The sequence below is a fragment of the Diaporthe amygdali genome, assembly GCF_026229845.1.
Source record: "Diaporthe amygdali strain CAA958 chromosome Unknown NODE_18_length_871485_cov_64_394520, whole genome shotgun sequence".
NCBI lineage: Eukaryota > Fungi > Ascomycota > Sordariomycetes > Diaporthales > Diaporthaceae > Diaporthe > Diaporthe amygdali.
In genome coordinates this window covers 769,155-794,163 of record NW_026517038.1, presented here as the reverse complement: position 1 = coordinate 794,163, position 25,009 = coordinate 769,155, and the positions used below count along the sequence as shown (strand labels likewise).

Below are 25,009 nucleotides of genomic sequence, written 5' to 3'. Positions count from 1 at the left end.
AACCCACACGGAACAGCGCCGGCCGTCGCAAGTAGTGTGTATGCTAGCTCGCGGTAAGGCTGCCCGAGCACAGCTCTCTGTGCGTGCGCGGGAAGGAAGTGGACAGGTCCTGCACAGTGAGAGTACAGAGCCTAAAGTCAGGACAGCACCGATCCAGCCACAAGCCGAAGAACCGCCTTCTGGCTAGCAGATCGACGGCTGTCGGCCAGCCAGGCACGCGACAACTGCAGGGCGTCGTATCACTGTAGCCATGAGCTGATGCCTTCACCAAATCCACTTTCCGCGGGATGGACACCGCGTGGGGTACCCTCGATAACGTCGCCGTCACTTTTAGCCACATCCCCTATATGGCGCCCTGCTAAGGCTCTCAGGTCTTCTCCTGCATGGCTTCAGGGCTCCTGGCTAAAACCCCACGAGTGGCAGCATCTGACAGGGTAATCCGACTGACTGGGAGACGACGTTTCCGACGCCACTGTCAGCACCTTGACAATTGGATTCTTCTCCTATTTACTCTCTAGTGTAGTCCCCTCGGGCACTAGCCGCAGCAGGATCCCACTGCGCAGCTTACATGGGCACAAAGGACTGTTGTATACGGGCCGTCGAAAGCAGAAAGACAGCACACCCAAAACCGTCGAGCAGGGTGGTCTGCACACAGAACGGTCCGTTCAGCAAAGCTTCTAGCCTCTCGCACAACCCAGGTCTGAGTCGCCAACGCCGACCCGGAAAACTCGCCCCAATCGACGGTCGAACCAGTCCATTTGGTAGGCTGGAAGACCCGGCTTCTCGGGCTAATCTCCAAGGACTAGCTGGGGCTGGTTTGTGCCCCCAGAAAAGAACCCGGGGGCTTTTCTTCCTCACGCCTTTCTAGATCAAGCCTCAACACCTGCATCGACGTCGAGACCAGGGGCCCCTGTGTTAGTCGCCCACGCATCTTTGGTCGTCTTGGCCCACTGCTCTCCACCGAGATCACCAAGAGCGCATGCCCGGTCCATATTGTTAGCTTTCATATATTACTACTCTTATCCCGCGTTCCACTTGCCTTGGCGCCTCCTTGACTTTCATCCTCTTCCTGAAATCTGGCGAGTGTCCTCCTGTCGTACGTCGTTACACTTCGACAGCTTGAGTAGCGGCACCCGTCTGTTCCATAAGGGGAAGCTTACATCGCTTCTAACCTCCCCTCCTCACCTCCACCACTCACACTTTCCGACCTCCTCACGACAGAGTGGTAGTACCTTAAGCTTCGCTACGAAGCTCCATACGTCTCAACACCATGTCTTACTCATGGATCGGAGCGCCGGCCGTCTTCAATGGCACCAACGCGGAGACCGGTGGTGATTCTGGTATGTAGCTTAGGACCCTCCCGAGACCCAGCAATGCTGTTGCTGTAAAGAGCTGGTGGGAGTGGCAGTGGTATCTGACACTTATTCCAGCCACCGAGAACCTGAACCAATGGTATCAATCCGGTGACCAGGCCTTCATCATCGTGGCCTCGTGTATGGTGTTGATCATGATGCCTGGAATCGCATTCCTCTACTCCGGCCTCGCTCGAAGAAAATCCGCGCTCTCGATGATCTGGGTCGTCATGATGTCCTTTTCAGTCATCGTCTTCCAATGGTACTTTTGGGGTTACTCGCTCGCCTTCAGCTCCGTTGCCACCAACGGCTTCATCGGCGACCTGCACCATTTCGGTCTCATGAACACCCTCGCCACGCCCTCGCCGGGCTCACCCCTGATCCCCGAGCTCCTGTACTCCTTCTACCAGATGCAGTTCTGCGCTGTCACCGCTGCCCTCGTCGTTGGTGCCACCGCTGAGCGCGGCCGAGTCCTTCCTGCCATGGTCTTCACCTTCTTCTGGGCCACGCTCGTCTACTGCCCGATCGCCTGCTGGGTTTGGAACATCAACGGCTGGGCCTTCAACTACGGCGTCCTCGACTACGCCGGCGGCGGTCCCGTCGAGATCGGCTCGGGCATGTCGGCACTTGCCTACTCGTGGGTCCTCGGACGACGAAACGAGAAGATGATGCTCAACTTCCGCCCACACAACATTTCCCTGATCCTCCTGGGCACCATTCTCCTCTGGTTCGGCTGGCTCGGCTTCAACGGAGGTTCTGCGTTCGGTGCCAACCTCCGCGCCACGATGGCTTGCTGGAACTCTTGCCTGACCGCCATGTTCGCAGCCATGACCTGGTGCCTTCTCGATTTCCGCCTGGCCAAGAAGTGGTCCCTCGTCGGTTGGTGCTCCGGCACCATCTCTGGTCTCGTGGCCGCCACCCCTGCGTCTGGTTTCATCCCCCCGTGGGCGTCCATTGTTCTTGGAGTGGTCACTGGTATCTGCTGCAACTTTGGCACCAAGATCAAGTTTTTGGTTGGCATCGACGACTCCCTCGATGTGTTCGCTGAGCACGGTATCGGCGGTATCGTCGGCCTCATCTTCAACGCGCTCTTCGGCGCAGGATACATCATCGGTCTGGACGGTGTTAACACTGGCGTCATCACGGGCGGCTGGTTGGACCACAACTACAAGCAGCTGTACATCCAGATTGCGTACATCTGTGCATGCTCAGGCTACGCCTTTGTCGTGTCCGCCATCATTGCCAAGATCATCGATCTCATTCCCGGCCTGAAGCTGCGGGCTAGCGAGGAGGCTGAGTTGCTCGGTATGGACGACGACCAGCACGGCGAGTTCGGTATGTCTCTATTCCCTTCCGAAACTCATGTGAAGAATTTTTTTCGTGCTAACCACCCTTACCCACAGCTTACGACTACGTCGAGGTCCGCCGAGACTTCCTTGCCTGGACCCCTGCCCAACAGGAGCAACGCATCGACGGCGTCGGCTTGGTTCCCCAGCACGGTATCGAGGAACACCAACAATTGGCGAACGGCAACGCTTCCAGGGGCAGCGAAGATGCGGAGAAGCGGGCGACCGGGTCTTCAGACAGGTCCAACAACGAAAGGACGTAGTGAGGCACCTCACGTTATTTACTTTCCTCGGCTTTAATATATCATGATATTCGAAGATTGGTCACTCCGGTTCGAGCAGCGTGCTTTTGGATAGAGACAACATGGGATGGTACTACTGGCACTGGCGTGAGGGGTTGTTTTTCATGGACGTAGTCGGTTTGGTCACAAAAAGTCGAGTGGTTCTTGTGCTTTCAGGCTCGTTGGCTTCTTTCACTGAGCGTGTCGACCATTCTCGAAGAACCACTTGCTACGTTATTGCTGGTTCAGACTGGCCTATGTCTCGCTTGTCTTCAATATACCCACTTTACCATTACTACTGAAGCCCGGTTCTGGATTTTGTGATGACCGCGCACCCTGGATTGTGTCCTAGCTTGCCAGATGAAATCAGTAAGCGCAAGATCCCGTTGTTCACCGAGACCGATTAGGCCAAGGGGTGCTGTGGTTTGAGTCGTCCGCCAGGCGCCACAATAAAGGGGTGACCGGCTAAACACCATTCCCCCTCCTCGATGGCCTACTCATTTGCACAAGACTATCTGGCGTGCCACAATTGCACACGACGCGTACCAAGACCAGCTTCGAAACTGCCGTATTCATCGCAATCGAGCAAATAGACGACAGCCAGTCAGGCCCAAGCCCCAACCACCCAGACCCCATCGACAACGAACCTGCACGATTATACTGGACAATTACGGGATGCCAAGGATTTTCAAATTCTCTTATCTCGGGAGCATAACCCTGCACACAAGCAGGGACCGGTCGGCGGTCGACTAGTGTGCGCCATGTTGGCGGGCGGTTCACGGCTTCTGATTGCTGGTTCCTCGGCATACTGATCGTCATCGTGCTCGGCGATACTATTATTATTATCTTCTGCGACAGTCTTCAGTCGCCATCGAGCGATCAGCACATGGTTTGACTTGGGGCAAGGGGCCGGTCGTGATGCGTGTGTCATCATCAAACGGCGCAGGATGTAATGTGACGGGACATGTTATGTTTGCTGTGGATGTGTCCACGGTCTCTCAGTATGAGATCACACTCAACTATCGTGGGCGCATGCTTGTCTGGTGGAGAGAGGCAACGAGTCCGACTCCCCACGGGGGCGGGCACGCGGAAGCGGCATGCAACACACCCCAGAGTCTGGGGCCAGATGCAGGCGGCCGTCTCGTCACAGTCCGAGCAATTACCTGCATCTTGAGATCCACTGCGCCGGTAATGCAGTCTCTTCGGTCCGTCGCCACATCATCAACCACACATCTGGGGGAATTTCTTATCTACTCCACCAGTTGGGCGGGCACCAGCTACTGTTAGCCTACCTCAGCCCTCCGTCTCGCGCCTGGGCAGCAAAGATAAGGGGAGCAGACTTAATGCCCTCAAACCACTCCGACCTCCACGCAGCTCATTTGCATAAACTGCCTGGCACTCAGCTGTCGGGACGAGGCATGGATATCCGTGTCGCCTCCCACGCACGCGGCGTCCAGCCTCACCACGGATATCTGGTTGGGGGCCACAGGACACGCATCGTGCATGCCCAGACGTGAGCACTCAGAATTATACCTGCAGCCCCATGATTTTGCTATCTTTCGTTGGACATGCAACCACTCCGTCCCGGAGGGCTGGTAGGTCTTGCGTCGACCCTAATTGCTGGGCAAGGCTTGACGGACGGGCGGGTTGATGCGCTCACGCCCCCCATAATGCCTCATGGCCCACCCCTCACCCACTCTCGTCACGAACAACCAACACCAGCTGGAGCATCGTGAAATCTGTGGGGGTCCCGGCTTGGCGGTCCCAGTGGGCTGGCTCGCCCCGTCTCCAGGTCTAGACCTGACGATAGGTGCAGCATTGTCATTCATGCCCAAAAGGCATGTAAATTGGCGCTCGTGACTGCGTCGACGTCCGGGCATCGGAGTGAGTGGAGGATCGTCTCCTGCTCGTGTTCAGTTGCTGTGTGCCCGAGGTTCTCGCAGCAGATCTCAGAGCAACAACCCCGTTTGAACGAGGTAACAACCCACAGCTGAAGCGACAGAAGCCAAAAAAGCAAGATGCTACTGTGATCGCACAATGCGAGTGCCTCGACAACTGGACTGCACCAACTCGAGCAGCACTATCTTGGCATCATCGACAGCCAGATGGGCAAACAATTCGAGCAAGGCAGGGACATTGCTGGGAGCTCTTCTTATACTCCTCTCGGACTTTCAATTTTTTTGCAAATATCATACATGAACAGTCAATCGTATGCTTCTGCGTCGGGCTTGGGGCGCATACAATCTGAGCAACATGCCAGCGTTGCACTGCTTTGCGGCAGCTAAGCGAGCCACGATTTTGAGCCGCTTAATCACGTTTAACCTCCGATAATCTTGACACTGCCTGTTTTTGGCTGCAATTTCTGTATCGATATTCGCCTTAGTGCACATCATTCACACATCACAGAATCAAATATGCATTAAACCAATTTCTTTTGGACGGGATTTGTATCTCCATTCTTTGATCTCACTATATACATCGGAATCAGAAAAAGGAGGAGGCCACGCTGCATCAACGCATCACTCAAAAAATCTAAGCGACGGTGAGGGAGTAGGCAGTGGTCTTGAAGACGGTCTCAGAGCCGGTGAAGGGCTCGGTGCCGGCCTGCAGGCTGGTGATCCAGTTGCTGTCGGAGACGCCCTCGTTCTTGACGAGGTAGTTGAGGAAGTCCATCATGTCGCCCGAGAAGTCCTCGATGGGCGAGTCCGCCACGAACGAGTAGACGGTCGTGTCGCCGTTGGGGCCCGAGTACAGCTTGAACGTGTTGGACCCGATGGTCGGCGTCGCGATGGTCGAGCCCGTCGACGAGATCGGGCCCGCGCCGCCGTAGGCCGCCAGCCAGACCATGATCTCGTACGAGTTGGTGCCGCCCTCGGTGGGCGCGAGCCACAGGTCGTACGAGACGTCCGCGACGATGTCTGTGTTGGAGTAGCTGTGCCCATTGTTAGTCCACGTTTATTCGTCGCTGTGCTGGCTTGCTGGGAAAACTCACGTCCACTTCCAGCTGGAAGGAATAGAGCTGACGGCGCTCAGCTGCTTGTTGACCTTCTCCAGGGCGGCGTTGGAGTAGGACTTGACAGAGGAGGAGCCACCCTCCCAGGTCCAGTTGGTCTCCCAGGCGACGGTGGTCCCGCTGATGCTATCGAAGGAGGTGCACTGGGATCCCGAGGTGGCCTGCGCCGCGCCCCAGTTGTTGTGGTAGATGGTGTACTGGCCGGCCGTGTACGAGCCGAACGAGTCGCAGGAGATCTGGGTCGACCGCTTGGCGGAGGGAGCGGCCATGGCCGAGGTCGCGGCCAGCACGATAGCGGCGATTTCAGCAGTGAACTTCATATTGACTGTCGTTGAAGGGTTTGTTTATATATATATATATATATATATGCAGGTGGTTGTGTAAATATTGACTTTGGATTCGAATGAATGAAGGTCAGTAGCACCAGGGCTTAGAAACGAAGGAATTGTAGATGAGTAAAGAGACAGAGCTGAAGAGGAAGCAAGGCGTTCAAGAAATGCATCATGATCATCGTCCCCGCGAGGTTATATTCTCTACGGGATCTCCACACGTACCGGGCCCCTGAGCATGGTGGTTCGGCTGGACCCGACTCGACGGCATCCACATGGGTACTGAAGGCGTGTTTCAAGCAGAGCGAAGGCAAATTAATTGAGGCCCACCAATCCGCTCACTGCCCCGGAGCCGCATGCCCCGATTGATGGGAAAAGGCTGCCCATCTACGTGGTGCTGATTCGATTTGATGCCGCCTGACATACGAAAAGGAACATGCTTGTTTCATGCCCGTTTCCTGTTAACACTGCCGGCGTTAGTCTCGCACAACGTCGTCGACTACCGAGCGGCAGCAATAGCGACAATACTACCTGTTCCCCTGTTGCTGTGTTTCTCCAAATCTTTTGTTTGGCAGATCAGGAAACGCCAAGTCCGAGTCAGCATGTTCATCCGCTGCTGTTTGCAGACAGGATCCCCGTGCAGCACAATGGGCTTGACTAAGTCCCCAGGTCCGTCGCCGTCTGGAACAGGGCTGAGCATCTCCTGCGAAAAGTATAAAAATAATGCCAACGATCATGCGCAGTTCACATTTTCCATTATGTCCTTACCCCCTAGGCGCCCCGGGAGTCAGGAACCCCTCCACCACCCGAGTTGTGGGCAGTTCCCGAGTGATTCGAGATGAAGCCCCCTCCAAAAAAGGAGCACGCCTCAAGGACCTGGGAGACAAAACAAGCTCGTCGAGCTCCAGTCCCGAGACACGACCGAGCTCGTGTAATTCCCGTTCAGGAGAGTCCGAGCTGTTTCCCTCGTGGGCCCTTCTCCCCCAGGGGCCCACCAGCCTCGGCCGGACGTGACGCCATTCCGGGCCATGATCGTCGGCCAAACGCGCATGGGAAGACACGGACACCTCGTCATCTTGTGGGGTCCGGCACGACTATGCCTAGTCTAATTGTCTATGCCGCCTCAGTGGTGGGAAGTTCTGTCGTCTGATCTTGACATGCACAAGAGACATGCGGATCCTTTCTCTAAATGTCGTGCCAATTCGTTGATGGTTTACTTAATCATGGATCAGAATAGAAGGGCGGAGGCACAGGAGCGAGTTTGCCCTTCACGTACCCAGTGCAGGACGACGACCTGGTCGCATACTGGCCCACGCTGTCTGGGTTCCGCGGACCTCGCTGGAGGTGCAGTCTCTCGCAACTCGAGTTCTGGTGGATCATATTCGAAGACAGCCAGGCAAGGATCCTTTTATTTTTCTGGTGCTGCACCTCATGCCATGGTCGTCTGTCTAGCTTACAGTCAGTCAAACATCAACGGCCGATGTCTCCGAGAACATGTTTCCGAGAGGAACGGGCTCCGCTGGAGCTTTTCTCGGGCGTACCGATGGGTAAGGAGTGACAATCGTCGCGACAGTTGGCTGTGTGCGAACATCTTGTGAATTGTGCAGCATTGCAGATGCACAAGTGATGAACCATAAAATGCGTGCGTCACGAAGGAACGGGCCACGACAGCGCCAACCTGTTCTCGGAAGCCGCCCAAGCCAGGCCCTGCATATGCCCAATGTACGTGTATGTGCGAAACGGCCAGCAGCTTGTCTTTGTTTGTACGAGATCATCTTGGGCCAACTGCTGCCGACAAACCATTTTGTACAGGAATGGTCGCGATTACAGCCAGTGGATGATCCCTCGGCACCCCAGTGCCACAACAAGACGACAAGAGCGTCAGCTGGAGCGCAAAGCTGCATCTGTCTGATGAAATCCCATGGACTGCTGTCATGCTTTCCATATAGTGAATATCGTCGAGAGCGCAATCAGCTCTGCGTCTGTTCAGCATTCGATATCAGGGGCCTCGAAATAATCCATAAACTCCCAGTCCCCCCAAGGCGCGACCAAGCTCATGCAAGGTATCGTAGCCGCAGGTTTCCTAGCCCCGCCCAAAATTGGAAATGCTTGAATCAACTGTGGCACCCTTTACGCCGAAAGACGTCGTATCCAGAAACGAAACTGCCAATCAGCAATTACTCTCCTCATGCAATCTGCATGTCCGGGAAGTCAATCTCCTCGCCGTCATCTCCCCCGCCCCCAAACGCCGCGTCGAGTTCTTCCTCGGCAAGGTCGTCCAACATTGCATGCACGACCGCCTCCGCGACTATGTCCTCGTGCGGGTCTTGGTCCATCCCGATGGTGATGTCTTCGTCCTCCGAGCTGTCATCCCACGAGTCGCTATCATCGTCCGTGTCACTGCCACGAGCCTTGTACCTCCGACGGGAACGCACCTTGGAGCCCGCAAAGTCGTCCCACGACCCCGTCTCTCCGTGATCCCGTTTCACGATATCGTATTGCATGATAGTATGGTCTTGATAGTTGAGTATCAACCTCCACCTCCTCGGTGGATCCGGCTCGATCGACCGCTCGCCCCCTTTCCCCACCCGCCGGCGCCGTCTCAACTCGAGCCCTCGTGAGCGGGGCTCGGGCATTGGCGAGACCGCTATGCCAAGTAAGCAGACGAATGGACGCTCAGAATTCTCCTGTTCGTGCTGAAAGGGTAAGACGGCGTCGACGCGGAAGCCACGTCGGGGCGCATTCTTTGCGTGCGGCGGCTTGGTTAAGGTGAGGAGTGCAACGCGTCCGCACATGGAGCCTGCGATGACGAGGTGAAGCTCCGGGATGGTGAGAAGCATGCTGCACCTCTTTCCAAATCCCATGTCCCATGGTGGATCATTGGTGTTCGTGTTCACGTTGTCCAGCACACTGTGACGCGGCGTTAGTGTAGAACATCTTGGAGGGACAAAGCCCGGACAAATACAGAATCAGGTTACTTACTGATGGCAGACTACACCAGTTTCAGTTTCACCCAAGGCGAGCATCTCGGCGTCCTCCTCATTGAACCTTAGAAAACTAACATCTCGCAGCAGGTCTTCCCCATCCCACTGCTGAGCTTTCTGCCGGAACTGGTTGATGTTCAGGGGCACATGCAGCTCGTGTGCTCGCCTTGCAGCACCCCTGAATCCTGCAAATTCGACCAGTGACCTGGCTGTGGCAAACTCGGTGTAGTGGTTGCCCGAGTAAGGTACTATCGTCATGGCTAACCGTATGGGGCCTTTGTCAAGGACGGTCCCGTCGTTGGGGTCGTAGACCGGATGCCAAATCTTGTCCGATAGACGTGGCGTTGTGGCGGTGATTTCCTCGAAATCTGCTAGGGCAAAGGTGTCTCTGGTGATTCCATCGGTGTCCTCGCTGTAATCCTCAGACTGAAACGCGGCGATGCGGTGTTTATGCCTCCTCGAGGCAGCGTCGTACCGGACTTCCGACATGCATCTGGATATGTCCTGCCAAGCACCACGGGCTGTCTTTGCTCGATGAACAGTCTTGTCTGGATGTAAGCCAAGTGCCGCATGGACCGTATCGGTGGGCAGCAGCTGCGCATCTGTAATGGGTAGCACGTTCCAGCCCCGAACAGACCTATAGCGTCTTCCGCCCGGATACTGAACGTTATGGGGGGGAATTCTGACTGGTTTCCGACCAATCTGCCAGATGTCCGCAACGTAGAGATAGCCATTGATATCGATTGCTGCGATCCGGCTACCGTACCCATCGGAGTCGTCGACTATGGCGATGCTTGGCATGTTGGACGCCTCTATACCAAAGGACAGGACAACTCTCCACGTCCGCTGCCGTGCTTGCAACCTCTGTTGAAGCATGTCAATTTTCTCTGCGGTTTCCCCCACTGTCGCCGGGCTTTCTCCAACACTGGCCAGGATTTTGGGCTCGGTTCTCTCGGCGCCTGGTCTGTCCACTATGTGAGCAGGTGAATCTGACTCACCTGTCGACTGTTGTGCTGTGACACGGTCCTTCTCGCATTTCAATGGTGCGCTGCCGACATCTTTGTCTCTTTTTGGGACTTCTTCACCAGCCTTTGGGGCAATGTCGACGTTGTCTGTTGAAGCTCCACTGAAAGCCTCGCTCTCGTTATTCAGCGCGAACGCGAATACAGTCACCTCATGACCATTTGAAGAAACCGCTATTAAGCGAGACTTCTTATGGACTGCCAGGCCCCATGCTGAGATGCCGATATTCTCTGCAAAGAAGTGCCTAGGACGGGGCTGCCGTGCTATGTCGTCCGTCCGCCTTCCGTGGCCTTTCGTGGGATCCATGCGGCCTTTTCTCGCCGGCTCCGGCGTCCGAATGTGTTCCGCTATCGTCGCCGTGTACCAGGCATTGACATCGCCGTTGTCCCTGCTGACCACGAGAATTTCCTGGTCCCCCAGCTCGCCCACGACCATGTGGTTGATCTCGTGTGGGCATCGAGGGTTGATGTGGCCGATGACGTATTCAGACATTGCAGTCTTGCTTTCCTTCGGGTCGAGTATTGCCTCGGGCTCCCTCAAGGCGACCTTGACGCCGCGGCCAAGGCGGTAGACATGCACAAATCCCCGGTATGCCACGAAATACAAGTCATAATGCTGGGAAAGCGCGGTGAGGTTCATCCGTGCTCTCGCGATGCGAGGAAAGTCCTCCCACTGGCCAGAGAAGTCTTGGGGGTACGGCTCATTGTCTTGAGCGTCGAGCATGTCTGAGATTTCTTCCCTGCATCCGAAGCCGAATCGATCCTCTGCTTTTTGCGAACCACGATAGTTCACCATATACCCTGGGACGAATCCCCTGCCGCAGTGATCCGGCTGAGGATTGGCAGCCGACATTGTGTCGTTGTCGTCAGTGATGACATGTGACTATGATTTCGATACGGACGTCGGTGGCCGGACTGGGCAGCTAGAGGTTAGCGGGGCGCAACGGACAAGACTTTATTATGCTTGTAGATTGGGAGTGAGCCCAACCAGACGTGCGGATGGTAGAAGAACCATCCATATTCAGGCTGCCAGTAAATAGTGGAGATACCTCACTGAAGGCAGTGGGAGGAGCACAAGTCGACAGAGTAAGGGGCCACATTGATTGGGGGAATACACCATGCAAAAAGTAAACAGCATGAGGCTCCAAAACAAGAACACAAGCGACAGCCAATCCATCTTCTAGGCCAGGCCACAAACCTACTTTCTCTGTCTGCTAGCTGTCCCGCAATGTATCTCCCAAAATCGTCTGGTCGTATCCTTCAAGAAACATGTCTCCGTCGGGTGAGCAGCAGCATGAACTTGGCGCCGTTTGTCCACACTAGCCGGGTAGAACTGCTCTGGACACGCACGGTGATCGTGAAGAAGAGAACGGATCAGGCCAGCCTGGCTAATAAGAAAGTAGTGAAAGGTTGCTCGTTCACATGGAAAGCAGTACGAATGGGGAAGCTTGAGAGTGTGATGAGGTAGAAGTCGGGGGCGTATCCGTTTCCTTGTGAGGGCGAGGGGAAGCTTTATCACGATAAGACCCCCCACTAATAACAACACCGCCAAACCCCTGCCCCTCTTTATGTCGAGTTCAAAGCTATTGTTCAGCTATCTCCTGGATCATTTGCATTAGCATGACATGTCATATCATGAGAGGGCTGGATGCGACACAGCTTGCTTCAAATGACTTTTCAGCTGGATTTGGATGTGTTCTTGATTCCCTCTACTACCATCTCCCCGTAAATGACTGGCTAATCATGGGTATTTCCACAATTCTCTACACCCTTTTCTCGCGGGACACGAGTTAATATAAATGCAATCCGCCTGAGCACCCAAAACAAACTGAACCAAACGCCTTGCGAAACAAAAAAAAAAGTCATGCTGGCAGGGTGCCGATATCCAGGCAACTCGAAACACCAATGCGTAGCCGTAGCAGCAATGATATACATGACGCCCTATCCCCGTCCGTCCAGCTTCTTTCATGGCCCATTCTCATCGCTGGTTGGTGCTGATCTCGTCATCAAGCATTGGAAATCAATGGCCCTGATGAGAACCCGATCAGATCAACTCCCCCCTCGATCACCGACCACAGTATACGCCAGCGCCTGGCGGGCACACTAGGCCCGCATGAGCTCGGTCATATCCCGCATCCTGTAATCCAGCACCGGCGTCACCCAGTCGTCCTCCACGAGCGAGTAAGTCTCCTTCTTGTCGTCCTTGGGCTTGCGCGGGTTGATGGCCCAGTAGCCAAAGTCGGCATTGATCTCCTTGAGGTAGCGCAGCAGGTTGCCCCAGTAGTTGGCGTCGCCCTGGCCCGGGTGCTGCGGCGCGCCAAACTCGCCGATCCAGACAGGCGCGATGTCGCCCTCAATGAGGTAAGCCCAGTTTGCCTGCATCGCCCTGACGAATGAAGGATAGGGGCGCTTTGAGAACCGGCCCTCCATGCTGCCCCATCCAGACCACGCGTACACGTGCGCGCTGTAGACCACCCTGTTGGGGACGTCGAGCTCGATTGGGCGCGTGCGCGCCCCGGAAAGGTCGTTGCCCGACTCGGTGCCGCCCACAATCATGAGCCAGTCGGTCTTCAGCTTCAGCAGCCTGTTGGCGGCCTTCTCGGCCGCCGTGGCCCATCGGTCCCACGTCATGGTGCCCCAGACGCCGCGCACCTCGTTCCGCAGGTCGGCGCCTATCACGTAGGGGTCGTCCACGAAGCGCGACATGACGTCCTCCCAGTGCCGTATCCAGTCCTCCTCGGTCTGCTGAATCCGACACAGGGGGCCCAGGTGGTCGTTCGCCCAGCCCGCATCACACGGGTCTGCCCCGCAGCACCATGTCGCGTGTGTGATGTGGTTGTTGATTATGACTGCGATGCCCTCGTCCGTCAGGGCGCGCACGCACGCCTCGAACACGTCCATGGCGCGCAGGCCGACCAGGTCCGGGTTTGCCGTCAGGAGGTGCGGAAGGATGTGTGGGTTGCGTATTACCAGCTCGTCGGCGTAGGGCATGCGCACGCTGTTGAAGCCCAGCTTGCGTATTGTCTTGGCGATGACGGAGCGGTGCTGAACGTCGAGGCCGCCGGGGATGAAGAGCTCGTCGGAGGCGCCATACCAGTTGACGCTGGAGAGCTGGAAGCGGCGGCCATTGGTGTCGACTATGTCGCGGCCCCTCGTGGTGAGAGGCAGCGAGTATGTGGTGATGCTCGTCTCTGGCACGGGCGGGAGGAGGGGTTGTTGGGCAAAGAGGCGGGCGCCGGGGTCGGGTATCCAGGGCTCGGAGGAGGCTGCTTCTGCTTTCCAGAGGAAGTGGAAGAAGCCCCCGAGGAGGAGGACGGCGAGGAAGATGAACATTCGGAAGGGTTTGACTTCGAAGTGCCGTATTGACCTCATCGAGCTGAGTTGGCTGGGGTTCTGTGGTTAGATACGGTTCCTGGGGTGGGGGGTGCCCGTGAAGTCGGCGGTATAATCTCGTCTTGGAGGGCGGATTGTTGATATCTAAGAAGGTTGTGTGTATGCCATGTCTCTGTCCAGGGCAGCTTACGGCGGTAGCAGTCGTGTCCCTCGGACTTATACTACTACTTAGCAGCACAGCTGACTGAGGAGATGGCCCTTCTGCGCGCGGGTGAGGCGGAAGAGCAACGCTCGTGATTTCATGCAGCTAGGGCTGCAGGGATGCTCGAAGCTCAGCAGAACCAGCTGGCTGGGCAATGGGGGTGGGGGCAGCAGGATCAAGATTTGCACAATCACTGGCGCTTCGACGGAAGGCTCGGTAGACAACAGCAATCAATGTTGTTGAAGACCGGGTAAGGCAAGAGTCCAGAGCGCAGGTCGGTGAGACGGGCTCCCGAGGCTGGGACCAACGTCAGTGCCGGAGCTGAGTTACCTAATCACCTGGGGAGCTCTTCCCAGAGGGGTTGGGCGGCAGATCCCTGCATAGAGCACTGTTCAATCTCAACTTCAAGGTTAGATTAGATGCCAGACTAGACTAGACTAGACCGTATGCTTCTTTTCTTTGTCTGGCTTTTACCTGGGGTTCGTCCGTTCGATCGTTTCTACTTGAGAATTCATTGGCAGTTTATGATCGTGGAGACTACTGAGGTCGCACTTTCATCGTCTGTAGAAAGCTCCACCTCGACTACTTCGGCGATGCTCTTGATAAGCTACTTTAAAGCTGCAGGTGGGATGCAGTCATGCTCACGCTCACGCTCATGCTCATGCTCAGTCTGGACTCTGCTCAGTCTCGAATACCATAGACAATTATCGGAGTATGATAGATAGGTCACGGAAAAATATATACAAATTCAAATTGGGTATCCTTTTTTTCAGTTCCTTTGCTCGCTGCACACTACATCTCACCTCACCTCACGTGTCCTCGGTCATCTCGGAACCCGTGGAGCACGCGACAGACCCCGAGCCCGACTGCCACCTCGATTGCTCATCACCCGGCTTCTCCGGGGCTGAGTCACATCACATATGGCACAATATGGTCTCCTTCTGTTTCTTCACAACACCTATTCGTCGTGGGCTCCCGGAATTTCTCGCTCATTCCGCTCTCCCCGCTCCGTTGCCCCAAAGAGGGTAATGCAACACACTCCCGGCCCTTGACGTGTGAGCGGATCGTTGAGTCGGTCTTCCAGCCTTCTTCACTCATTGCCGTACCACGGCCTTTTGAAACCTTTCCAATATACATCCAATCAATGTTTCCAGTGATTATGCCCTCAGCGGCGCCCATATGCAGACAGCTCCTAAAGTAAGGAGATTTCCTGTGCAAAAGAGCGCACGATCGACGCCGACGGACCAAGTAAATTAATTCGACCGGGAAGAATAACCTCGTCAACGAATAACACCGCGAGCGCCTTGCTTGGTCGTGGTGTGTGTCTGTGTGCGCGTGTACGCGGAGTAATTGGCTCCCTGGACCTCCAGCTGCGATTTTGTCATGGGAGAGACATGGCAATCGTCAAGCTCATGGAGGAGGCAGCGATGAGTGAAAATAAAGTGTGATACAGTTGCGGGAACGACAGGCACGTGAGTGCATTCTCTCTTGTAAGCAAATCAAGCCGGCCGAAGCTTTGTGTCGTGGTTCATGTACATGCTGTGTGTCGTGTACATATCCATATCTCATCCTTAGCCATGGACCGCTGTCCGTTTCTCTCATATTCTGTTCATCCCCAGAGGATTCATATCTTCTTGACCGTAGCTTTGCTGATGTTGGTGTTGGTGCGCCGTTTGCGGGGGACTCTGTGAGTACTGGCCCGTTGGCGGTGGGCTTCGTGAGTATTGTCTTGCCGCGTTTGCGTCCCAGCTGACTTGAGAGCTCTGGCCCTCTCGCGTCGGTGGTCTTGGGCTCGAGAAGGACCTCACAGGCGCCTGATAGCGTGCCTGTGGTCCAAAATAATCCGGTGTTCTTCGGCCCGAGCTCATCTCGGGGCTGTCAATCGTGGGGCTCGCCGTCGAAGCGAGGTAACTTCTTATGGGAGGATAGATCGGACCCTCTCGAACTGTGTCCGGTGTTACCATTTCGTCCATGTAATTCTTCCCGGAGTCCCGGGATAGCATCTCGTACGAACGTGGGTCTGTATTCATCTTAAGGTCATCTAGCCTTGCATCAACCGATACAAATTCACGCTTGGCAGCAGGGCGGCGGCCCAACAAGTCCATCCAGGCCGTCACCATGGACCAGCGCCCGAGTAGCATGAGCAGCCAGAAACCGTTCATCTGCTCTAGGGTCAGTTGTCTGCGGGCTCAATGACAAAGGACAGAAGGGGCAGGAGGGGACGTACAGCCAGAAGGATTAAGACAGCCCCGACGGTTGCCATATCTACGGCTATGCTGCTAGCCTGGTCGAAGCACTTGTTCTTGTCTCCGTCGTTGAGCGTGATGCAAAGGATCCAAGGCAGCGCGACTGAGGGATCGTGCTTGACGGTCTCAATCGTGTTATCCTGGAACACGAAGACGACGGCGAAGAAGATTACATCGGCAATGATGATCAACACGATGGCGATTCCGCGCCACTGAAGCTGGATAACACGGCGAATCCGGCGGTACGCCTGTCGGGGCGTCATGGTACGGATGCTGTTGGTGTATGAAGGCAGGCCTGCCGAGTTCTCGGTGGTGGCATTGTTGTCAGCCAATGATGCGAGGTAGACCTTGATGCAGTAACCGAAGGTCGCGAACTGAATGATAATGGTGGCGCCGGCGAGGACAAGCAAAGGGATCCACAAATCTGCAAGACTGTTCTGGTGATTGATGTGGCAGGTGGCACCGAAACGAAACGAAACACCGCTCAGTGTGAGAGCCAGGATGATACCAATCGCCGGGAGGCCCCATCCCGCGGCCTGCGAGAACCACATGAAATTCCGGCCGACGACGACCTGCCAGCAGATTTGGAGGTGAAGAGATAGTGCCCTAAGAAAGATCCAGAGGACAGCAGCCCAGCCTCCAATGATGATGAATGTCCCCGAAGCGGCGCATACCGAGCTCGTTCGCATGTCGTTTGGCGTGATGGCGTCGTAGCACTGCTCTGGCTCTCCTGCCAGCGGAATGACGAAACCAAGATTCATAAAGACAACTGCAACTGTCAGGCAGATACTGAGGTAATGCCGGTGCGTCTTGTCAATGGGAAGACAGGCCCAGGACAGCAGCAGGAACACGCAGCAGACGGTGCTGGCCACCGCAACCCAGTTTGCTGCTGCGCTCATGGACTCGAAGCTGTCCGGGTAGGCCCAATCGGTCATGGGACATGGCAGACAGCACGAGTAGCCTGTTCGGTTCATACATAGTCGGCCCTCAACAACTATGTGGCAGTCAGTAAGATGATTGGAAGAGGGGTAGAGACTGTTCAAGCATACATCCGCCATCTCCAAACTGCAACTCATTCAGAAAGACACTTGGGCACGCGAGGGCGCTGATGTTGGTAGAGGTAGTCATTTTGCCTGGTCCCAATTGTGGCCAGAGTCGCTACGTGAGGAAACACGTCGACTCGTCGTGAGAGTCCAACAGGTTATGTCGATGGTGCCGGGAGGACTCCCAGGGGCGGGCGATGAGCCAGGCGCTTTGGCCAGTTCCCCAATGAGGAGGCTGTGTGAAAGGTATCCGCGAAGAAAGCAGGTTTTATATTTCCTCCCTTTGTCACGCGTCGAGCTTCCCGGGCGTCGATATTATGGACTGCAAGCTGTTGGAGCCTCCGGTTGGAAGTCACGGTGAGATGCGCCGGGTTCGGTCCTGTTTCCGTAATATGGGATTATACTGCACGAGGACTTTCACATAATGGCCGTCCCAGAAAACCAGGCTGCAGAAGCAAGGAGCCCTCAGTCGCACGACTTGGAGCTTAAAGATGACGGTAAGAAGAAGAGATGGTTCGTCGAGTGTTGCACATGCACAGACACATGCAGAGTCTGAGGGGGGCAGGCAGGTCGTGAATAGCTTATACCAAAAAAATGATACTTTTGGGAGAGCAGACAGATTATGAGAGTGGCATGACCATACGGAGTCAGCCGATGCCAAAGAGCACAGCAAGTTTCAAAGCAGATGCGAAGCGAATCGAGGTGCCAGGTGAGCCGTGCCGTAAGGAGAGTGGGCAGGATGGAAGAAGAAGCACGAATCCATCATAGAAGGACGGTGGAAGGGCGGGGAGGAGGGCAGGGTGGTGGTATTTACGAAGGAGGATTGATGGACGGATGGGTGTGGGTGGGCTGGCAGGCTGGATGGGTGGGCGGCGGCGGACGCACACGCAGTAGCAAGCGGCACCTGCAGGCGCAGGGAGATGGCCGTCCCAAGGTTTCCCAAGGTTTCCTAAGGTTCCCAAGACCTGCACGACCTGCACGCCTACAGGCTAGGGCGGCCAGGGGCCCCGGGAAGGACCGGGGTGCCGCGAGGTTGCGAGAAAGTTTGTTGTGATGCCAGGTGGGCCGCTGATCCTGTCAAGAGAGGATACAGCGTCGCAGCAGTGGTAAAGCGGGAAAGAATCTGCATCCCGCGCACCCATTCGACGAGCAGGCCCTGCTGAACATGTCAAGAACGGGAAAGGCTCGCTGTGCCGTGGACCGGGGGCACCCCTCCCCAATCTCGAGAGGGCACTGGAGAGGGGCCCACCGACGAGGATGGAAAGTCGTCCTCCCTCACTTCTGCTGGTCCTGTTACTGGCTACTGACGACAGCCTACTGGCCTGGCTGCCTGACTGCATGAGGGCAACTGGATTTGCAAATATCGGGAGGCCAGGGTTACTTGAGAACGCGGTGATTAAGACCGCGGTGATTAAGACCGCGGCTGTCTTGTCTTGTTGACCAAATAGAGAACAGAAGACAGCCAGACTGTTTCTCTCTCTCGCTCTCTCTTCAACGCTCCCCCATTCTCCTACACACTACTCCCCCTCACACTCACTCACTTGCTCCCTCACTCACTTTCTCACTCTAAATCAGGTCGCAAGTTTTTGGGCGCAATGATCCTTCCAAGGGCCATGTGTCTGCTGTCCAGCACTTGGCCTGGCATCATCAGAGAATCCAGCAACAGCAGATTAGAGACTGGTGAGGGGCACCAAGAAGCCACCAAAAGCCTTGGTTGTGGCATGGACGCTCTAGGGCCTCCAGACGGGTCACATCAGGGCCCACGAGGATCGCAGACCAGCTGGGCCGGCCATGCTAGGACGTCCCGGGCAAGGTCACGATTATAGTTGCAGGCACTTACAGATACTGTACGGGGGTACATACAGCTGGTGGAGAAGATCCATCATGCGAGCCCCGGCAGGGGATACGAAAAGGGCAGTTCGCCAGCCAGAGGAGCTCCGGTAGCGACCAACAGCCCTCGACCCATGTTCCTGACAGTCCAAGGTTGTGAAAAGGAGAAGGCTTCCACTGGCTGTTCCAGTGCCAGCGCCAGTGCCAGTGCCAGGACGTGCAGTAACATTGATATCCAGAGGCTCTACCGCGTCGACCAAATAACACAGGCGCCCTTGTCACCTTGACAGCGCTGAATGCCCTCGTCTGAGTGCCCAATGCCGTATTGTAGAAATTGCTCGCCGGGAACGAGGACTGGTCCCCCGTCTAACTTCCCCCTAGCACCACAGGAGGAAGGATCTGCCAAGTTGTTAGTTGGTAAGATGAAGGAGTCGCTTGCTCCTTCACCAGGCCGGTGATCTGCTGTGGTACACGCACTGCGTACATCAGCACCTCAGGCTCAGGTACGAGAGGTACAGTACATCTTCGTTTGGGGGCCACTCGACCAACATTGCCCAATGTGTGTAATTCCGTGACGCTGCCCACTTTCTTAGTCACTGGGCTGTATCATTCATACGGCACATTCCTGTGTACATCTCCACCTTTCTGGGCTTTGCTTTGCTTTGGCTCTTCCTGGTGGAACGGTAGACTGGTGGAACGGTGGAATGGTGGGCCTCGACCAGGCCCTTGCATCCTGGCATCCTGGCAATGGTACTACTCATCATCCTCCTCCTCCTCCTCTCCCCACTCCGCTTGAGCCATCCGCCCGCCACTTGCAAAATCCTCCGCCGTCAATCGCGTGGGCACTGATCAGAGAGAGGCCCTCGGTACCGCATGGATCGTCTATGCTGCTGTTAATATCACTACAGAACTATTTACCACGATCACCAACACGTCACCGGCAGTCGTGATAAACTTTGGAACCTCACGCGCACTGCATCTGCTCCCGTCTGCCGAGGGCTGTCGTCATCGGCCATTGCATATACTGCATGTGCTTTGCTGCACATAGATAGAATACTACGCCGCTGGAGATGAATCTCAACCTAGTCATGAACCTCGACTAAAGAGCCTCTGCCCACCACCCTCATCGAAGAATTCAGCCTCGGTGATATAGCCCCGCCCATCACATGAGACTTGGTTCCTCGACTTGGGCCGTAGGATGGGAATGGGGACAGTTGCTGTCCATGAGGCGCACAGCTTGACCGGCAGCCGTCTCACAGGCTCCGCAGATCTCTGCATGCCTCGGTTCTCCGCAGGCTCGACTCGCTCTCCGCCAGTCTTCCATCCCAACTATATTCATCCGTTCAGAGATCATCCCTCCTCTTCTGAACCCCATGACCCCATCCCCGTTGGATGTAACTTTTAGTTCCCAGACGCGTGGAATTGCCCAACAAACTTTCGGGTCGTGGGCAGGCATGTTCCTGCGTCAGTATCAAAAGTCCCTCCCCGCCATCACGGTTTTTTACACCTCTCATGATTAGTGGATCCGCGCCTCAGCAATTTTGCAATTCCGAGGGTGGCTCCTCCCAATCGAGTAATGGAAACAAAGGCCATGTGCGTGCACCATGGGCCTGGAGAGACCTCCACACTCTCTACCTCCAGAGAACGAGTCCAAGGACCAACCCAGACGGGGGTGGGTGTGTTAATCTCGCCCACCACGTGTGGTGCTCAATATTGTCTCAGCCTTGGATAACTCTATTCCAACATCGAGCCCTCACCATCACGACGGCCTCTTCGGGACCTCATGCTCGGCCAGATGCCCCCGGAAGAAGAGCGGGTGGATCTTGAAATCAGTGTTGCTATTCACGGATCAGGCTACTGCAGCCATGAGTGGCCTCTCAGACCCTTCCTAATGACTCCACAAATTACCGTGGAGATTTATTTCGAAGGCCCTGGCCAAGTACACATTTCCTGGGTGTCCGAGCAATGCGATACCCGATCTCCAACGCCCTATGCATACAAACATTAGGCTGCCGGGCTGCCGGGCTAGCCGTGTTTCCTACAAAGGCGTCGTCCAGTGTTTTACTGTGTACTCGCCGAACGGGCACTCGAAACTCACGGTCTGCGCCAAGCATCGTGGTGGACCTTTTCTTGTTCCTGATCGGGACTCCGGCCGGTGCTGAGGACTGGGTGGGCGTTCCACTACCAGTCAGCCTGCCAGCTCTGGACTGGCAAAAACTTTTTCGCACGCCGGCATCGAGCAGATCCGTCCACAACATCCTCGAATCGGACTCGTAACCAGCCTTTTTGACCAGCCCGCCAATCCGTTCCCGCCTTGCATCCGCTGCTCTGGACGCGGCAAATGTCGACCACTCAGAGCCAACAACGCCATTGGTCAACTTTGATAGGCTAATTGCGAGACCCCTTTCCGCCCGGTGAACTAGCTCTCCGTCCATCAACCACCCCTAAATCAAACTCAATTCGCATTCAATCTTACTGGGGTCTTCTTCTCGTGTCCCCTCCCACAGAAGATCGCGTCTGCTTGGCTTCCACCCCGAACGTATGAATGCAAGCTCGAGCAAGGCTGACAGAGCCGTCTCACTGGCTGTTCACCCAGCACGCATGCTGCACCAACCCTCACGTCGGATCACAGTTGATGGCCACAGACATCACGCCGTGCACGCCTTACCAATGTGCACATCCCATGCAAACACTATTGGGACTAGTCGTAGATCAGGGGAAGTCAATAAGTCAATGGATGCCAAGAACATTCTGGTCCAGACTGGCAACCTCTGAGCAATCGCAGGGCTCCGTTGCTCATTACCTTCATGTCTTTGAGTACCTCTAGCCTATGATGGCACCTAGCTGTGCCGATACGAAATTGCTTGCTGGGCTGGCCGTGCCTCATCACACACTTCGGCGCTTATTCAGTTTGAGTTCTACAGTGTCTACGCAGCGTATAAGCTGCGACACAGAGAGCGTCTCCCGTCCTGGTGCATAAAAAAATATGCCGGGAGATACATGCCACCCAACCCAGGGCGAGAGGGGCCACAGTCCTCTGCTTACGTCTGACAGCTCTCTGTGTCACCACACGCCTCCCCCGAAGGCTGTCAGACATTGCTGCGCATGGCCCTGCAACAAGCCATTCGGCCCGTGCTGCGATCAAGATCTCGAAGAGCCACAGATCCGTTGCGTCTGGAACTTGCCACCAAGTCAACCAGCCCCCACCAAGCATCGACACCAGGGCGGTTTGGATCCACTCGTGGCATGGTGCAAACCGCTCTTTCTGAATGTCTTTGATTGAGACATCGGATCGCCTCTAGAATTCATTTCGTGATTGGCTCGGTCAACGATACGCCACAGCTTCTCCTACTGGGCTGTTGGGCTTCTCCACTGTAGACAATCTGACACTCCACGGCGTGATGCCACTCATTGTCCCCACTCGGTGACCGAAACGGGCTTCCCGTCAGATGGTTTGCTCAGGTCAGCACAGTCTCTGGTTTAGCTTCCCTCGAGACAGACAACGGGACTTGCTGGATCATCTCGTTTCAACTCGAGGCAACGCAAGTGTGATTGTATCGAAGCCGTTGTTGAAACACTGTGGGCGAGGCACTGAACAGCAAATCGCGGTCCCGCTGTGCAGGTAGCTACAGTCTTACATACCACATGGGACGATGTTGTTCTTGTGCCGAGTCTCGGTTTGCGGAACATGAAAATGCTATTTCCAGCTGTGGATGACTGTTTCACTAGGCATCCTGCGAGGCGAAAATGATGATGAGAGATGTTGTACCGACAGCTTGGAATCCTCACAGGCCTCATGATGCTCAGTTAGGGCTCTGAGAGCACGTCATCACACTCTTCCCGCGGACAACTTCCAGGACGGGGTTAAAGACACATCAAAAAGCAATACATGTCGATCCTTTCCCAACCTCTATTGGCGCACTTGATTAAACTATGAGACACGGTCAACATGGCTGCATGGGCAACACGGCAACCCCGAAGCAGCCTTGTCTTGGGGGCCAAATGGCTGAATCGCAGGCTGCTCTGCTCGGGCTTGAGCGTCTTCCAGAAACACTCTAGAAGGCAAAGGGTGATCCAAGACCCCGGGTCAAAATACGGCCCGCAGCCAGGCACCCAACCCTGGGGTATCTAGGGATGGCATGGCCGCATTAGGTACACGGCCTGTCTCCTCTCACTTGCTCCATACGGCACCGATCTCCGATGCACGCACACCAACATTCGGCCGCCTTCGGGGTATCAGTACTTCGGGTACATTATAGCGCCCCCTCGCCCGTTGGGGGTGATGGATGAATTTGTCAATGCCACGGTTGTACTGCGTCGCAATCGACGATACTTTTCCTCTGAAACGTCCTCAACATTTTCTGCGGGCGATGTTGCCCTATATTCAAAAAGACACATTACAATCTGCGTGGCGTCGGCGTGGCGCTGCTCATCGTCGTACCTGCACATCGCCAAGCCGTCTTCATTAATTCCAGCCTGAACGATCATGCAGCCTTTCTTGGTATCCTTCACCATCGCCTACAGTCTCGGGCCATCATTGGAAGGGTCCCTCGCATAAGGACGCACAACTCGCAACGGACATGTAGACTGCAACCTCGTGCGCAAATTCGCCTATAGGATCCCAGGCTCGTGGGAAGGCTGCTGCCCATAGACTGGACATCTTGGTCTCCTGCCAGGCTGCCACGGCCGGTTTGCATTTTCATAAAGTGCGATGCACCCACTGACCCATCAAGGTCGACGGGAGCGAAAGGCATGGGTTACATCGTTTTCAGCCTTCTGCGGCCCTTGCTGACGCAATCGCGAAGCAGTCTGTCATGCCAAATCGCGGCAAAGGGGGCGGACGATGTGTTACCTTCCGTTGCGGGGCATCGCGCAGTCAAGCCTTCGTATGTGAACAAACTGGAGCTTCTAGACTCTCTATCTGTTGCCCGGAACTCCTCGCCGTCTCTTGGCAAAGGGTGGGTGAACGAGTCGGACCCCACAGGCTTGCGTCGTCTCCGCTGGACTTGTCTCTAAACTCTGTGCCTCCGTGTATGGAGATGCATTAGCACCAGACGGCTCTGCTGTGAAGAGCATCCGCGCGAACTATCTAGGGTTGCCAAGGCACATTGACAGCGCTGTGGACTTTCTTCAGTGCACGGAGTGCGTCAGCCTGTCAACTAGCCCGGTGCTTTGCATAATGTTTGATATGCTACGGTTCGTCTCAGTCGAAAGTTCGGGAATACGCGACGTTAAGTGACAAGCAAACCCCAGCTTGTCACACAAAGTCGGAGTCGACGGCTGCAACCACAGCAGCACAGAATCAGAGACAGAGCCGCAAAACTCGTTGACAGCTGCTATCGAGCATGCCACAGTCCAGACCTCGCTAGGTAGTTTCGAAGGTCTCTGGTCGTCGTCTGTCCGAGACAACAAGCGTCGTCGGCGCCGCGACAGCATCTTGTGGAAACCTCTTCTGTGGTTGTCGAATGGGTCGATCCATCCCAGGTCGCCCGAGCGTGTGGGTCGCTACCTGTCTCCGCACTGACTAGGGCCGGGTGATCTAGCCTCGGTGGGTTAGATCTTGCAAAGTGTTGCAAGTGTCAAGGTCCAGGGCTGCAGCTGTTGCCTGTCTTCAACGGCGGGTGTCTCCATTGTGATCTGCGGGCTGCTAGCTGCTTTCGACCGCGCATCATCGAAGACAACGTTACTAGACGGCCAGGCTCGAAGCCGCAGATCGTCGACTTGCGAACGATGCAATGCCGACCTCGGGTCTGCACAGCTTCACGGGCACGTTCTCCTAAAATCGCCGACCAGGAGGAGCCCGACGAAGGTTTGGGTGACACCCCCCACGGACGAGCTATCGCCGGGCCGTCGATCTCGTCTTGTTGGATCATGCCAACGACACCTGCCTAAAATGGGCAAAATACTTATCGGGCCACGTTTCTCTGCCGCTTGAGTTCCACGTCCCTTGGGCCACTTTTACTGCTCGCACCATCTGCCAACAGCGTCTTCATGAAACCGGCGCAGGCCCAGTTTATGTGTTGATCAA

The 25,009-nt window shown here is 55.6% G+C and overlaps 5 protein-coding genes across 5 annotated transcripts; 1 reads left to right on the top strand and 4 right to left on the bottom strand.

The window, feature by feature from the left end:
• Positions 1 to 1,270: 1,270 nt before the first annotated feature.
• Positions 1,271 to 2,961, top strand: J7T55_004174 (mmonium transporter mep1; the record flags this gene model as incomplete). Its single annotated transcript, XM_053144859.1, has 3 exons — positions 1,271 to 1,340; positions 1,431 to 2,687; positions 2,756 to 2,961. The coding sequence occupies 3 exons, from the start codon at positions 1,271 to 1,273 to the stop codon at positions 2,959 to 2,961; spliced, it is 1,533 nt and encodes a 510-aa protein (XP_052992674.1).
• A 2,550-nt stretch (positions 2,962 to 5,511) lies between these two features.
• On the bottom strand, positions 5,512 to 6,312 carry J7T55_004173 (uncharacterized protein; the record flags this gene model as incomplete). The annotated part of the gene is made up of 2 exons (XM_053144858.1): positions 5,512 to 5,911; positions 5,972 to 6,312. 2 exons carry the CDS (start codon positions 6,310 to 6,312, stop codon positions 5,512 to 5,514), a joined length of 741 nt encoding a protein of 246 aa, XP_052992673.1.
• Positions 6,313 to 8,507: 2,195 nt separating this feature from the next.
• Positions 8,508 to 11,180, bottom strand: J7T55_004172 (uncharacterized protein; the record flags this gene model as incomplete). The annotated part of the gene is made up of 3 exons (XM_053144856.1): positions 8,508 to 9,231; positions 9,304 to 9,907; positions 10,004 to 11,180. The coding sequence occupies 3 exons, from the start codon at positions 11,178 to 11,180 to the stop codon at positions 8,508 to 8,510; spliced, it is 2,505 nt and encodes an 834-aa protein (XP_052992672.1).
• A 1,250-nt stretch (positions 11,181 to 12,430) lies between these two features.
• On the bottom strand, positions 12,431 to 13,699 carry J7T55_004171 (endoglucanase e1; the record flags this gene model as incomplete). Its single annotated transcript, XM_053144855.1, has 1 exon — positions 12,431 to 13,699. One exon carries the CDS (start codon positions 13,697 to 13,699, stop codon positions 12,431 to 12,433), a length of 1,269 nt encoding a protein of 422 aa, XP_052992671.1.
• A 1,761-nt stretch (positions 13,700 to 15,460) lies between these two features.
• J7T55_004170 (uncharacterized protein) lies at positions 15,461 to 17,236 on the bottom strand (the record flags this gene model as incomplete). Its single annotated transcript, XM_053144854.1, has 3 exons — positions 15,461 to 16,024; positions 16,090 to 17,102; positions 17,158 to 17,236. 3 exons carry the CDS (start codon positions 17,234 to 17,236, stop codon positions 15,461 to 15,463), a joined length of 1,656 nt encoding a protein of 551 aa, XP_052992670.1.
• Between the last annotated feature and the right edge of the window lie 7,773 nt (positions 17,237 to 25,009).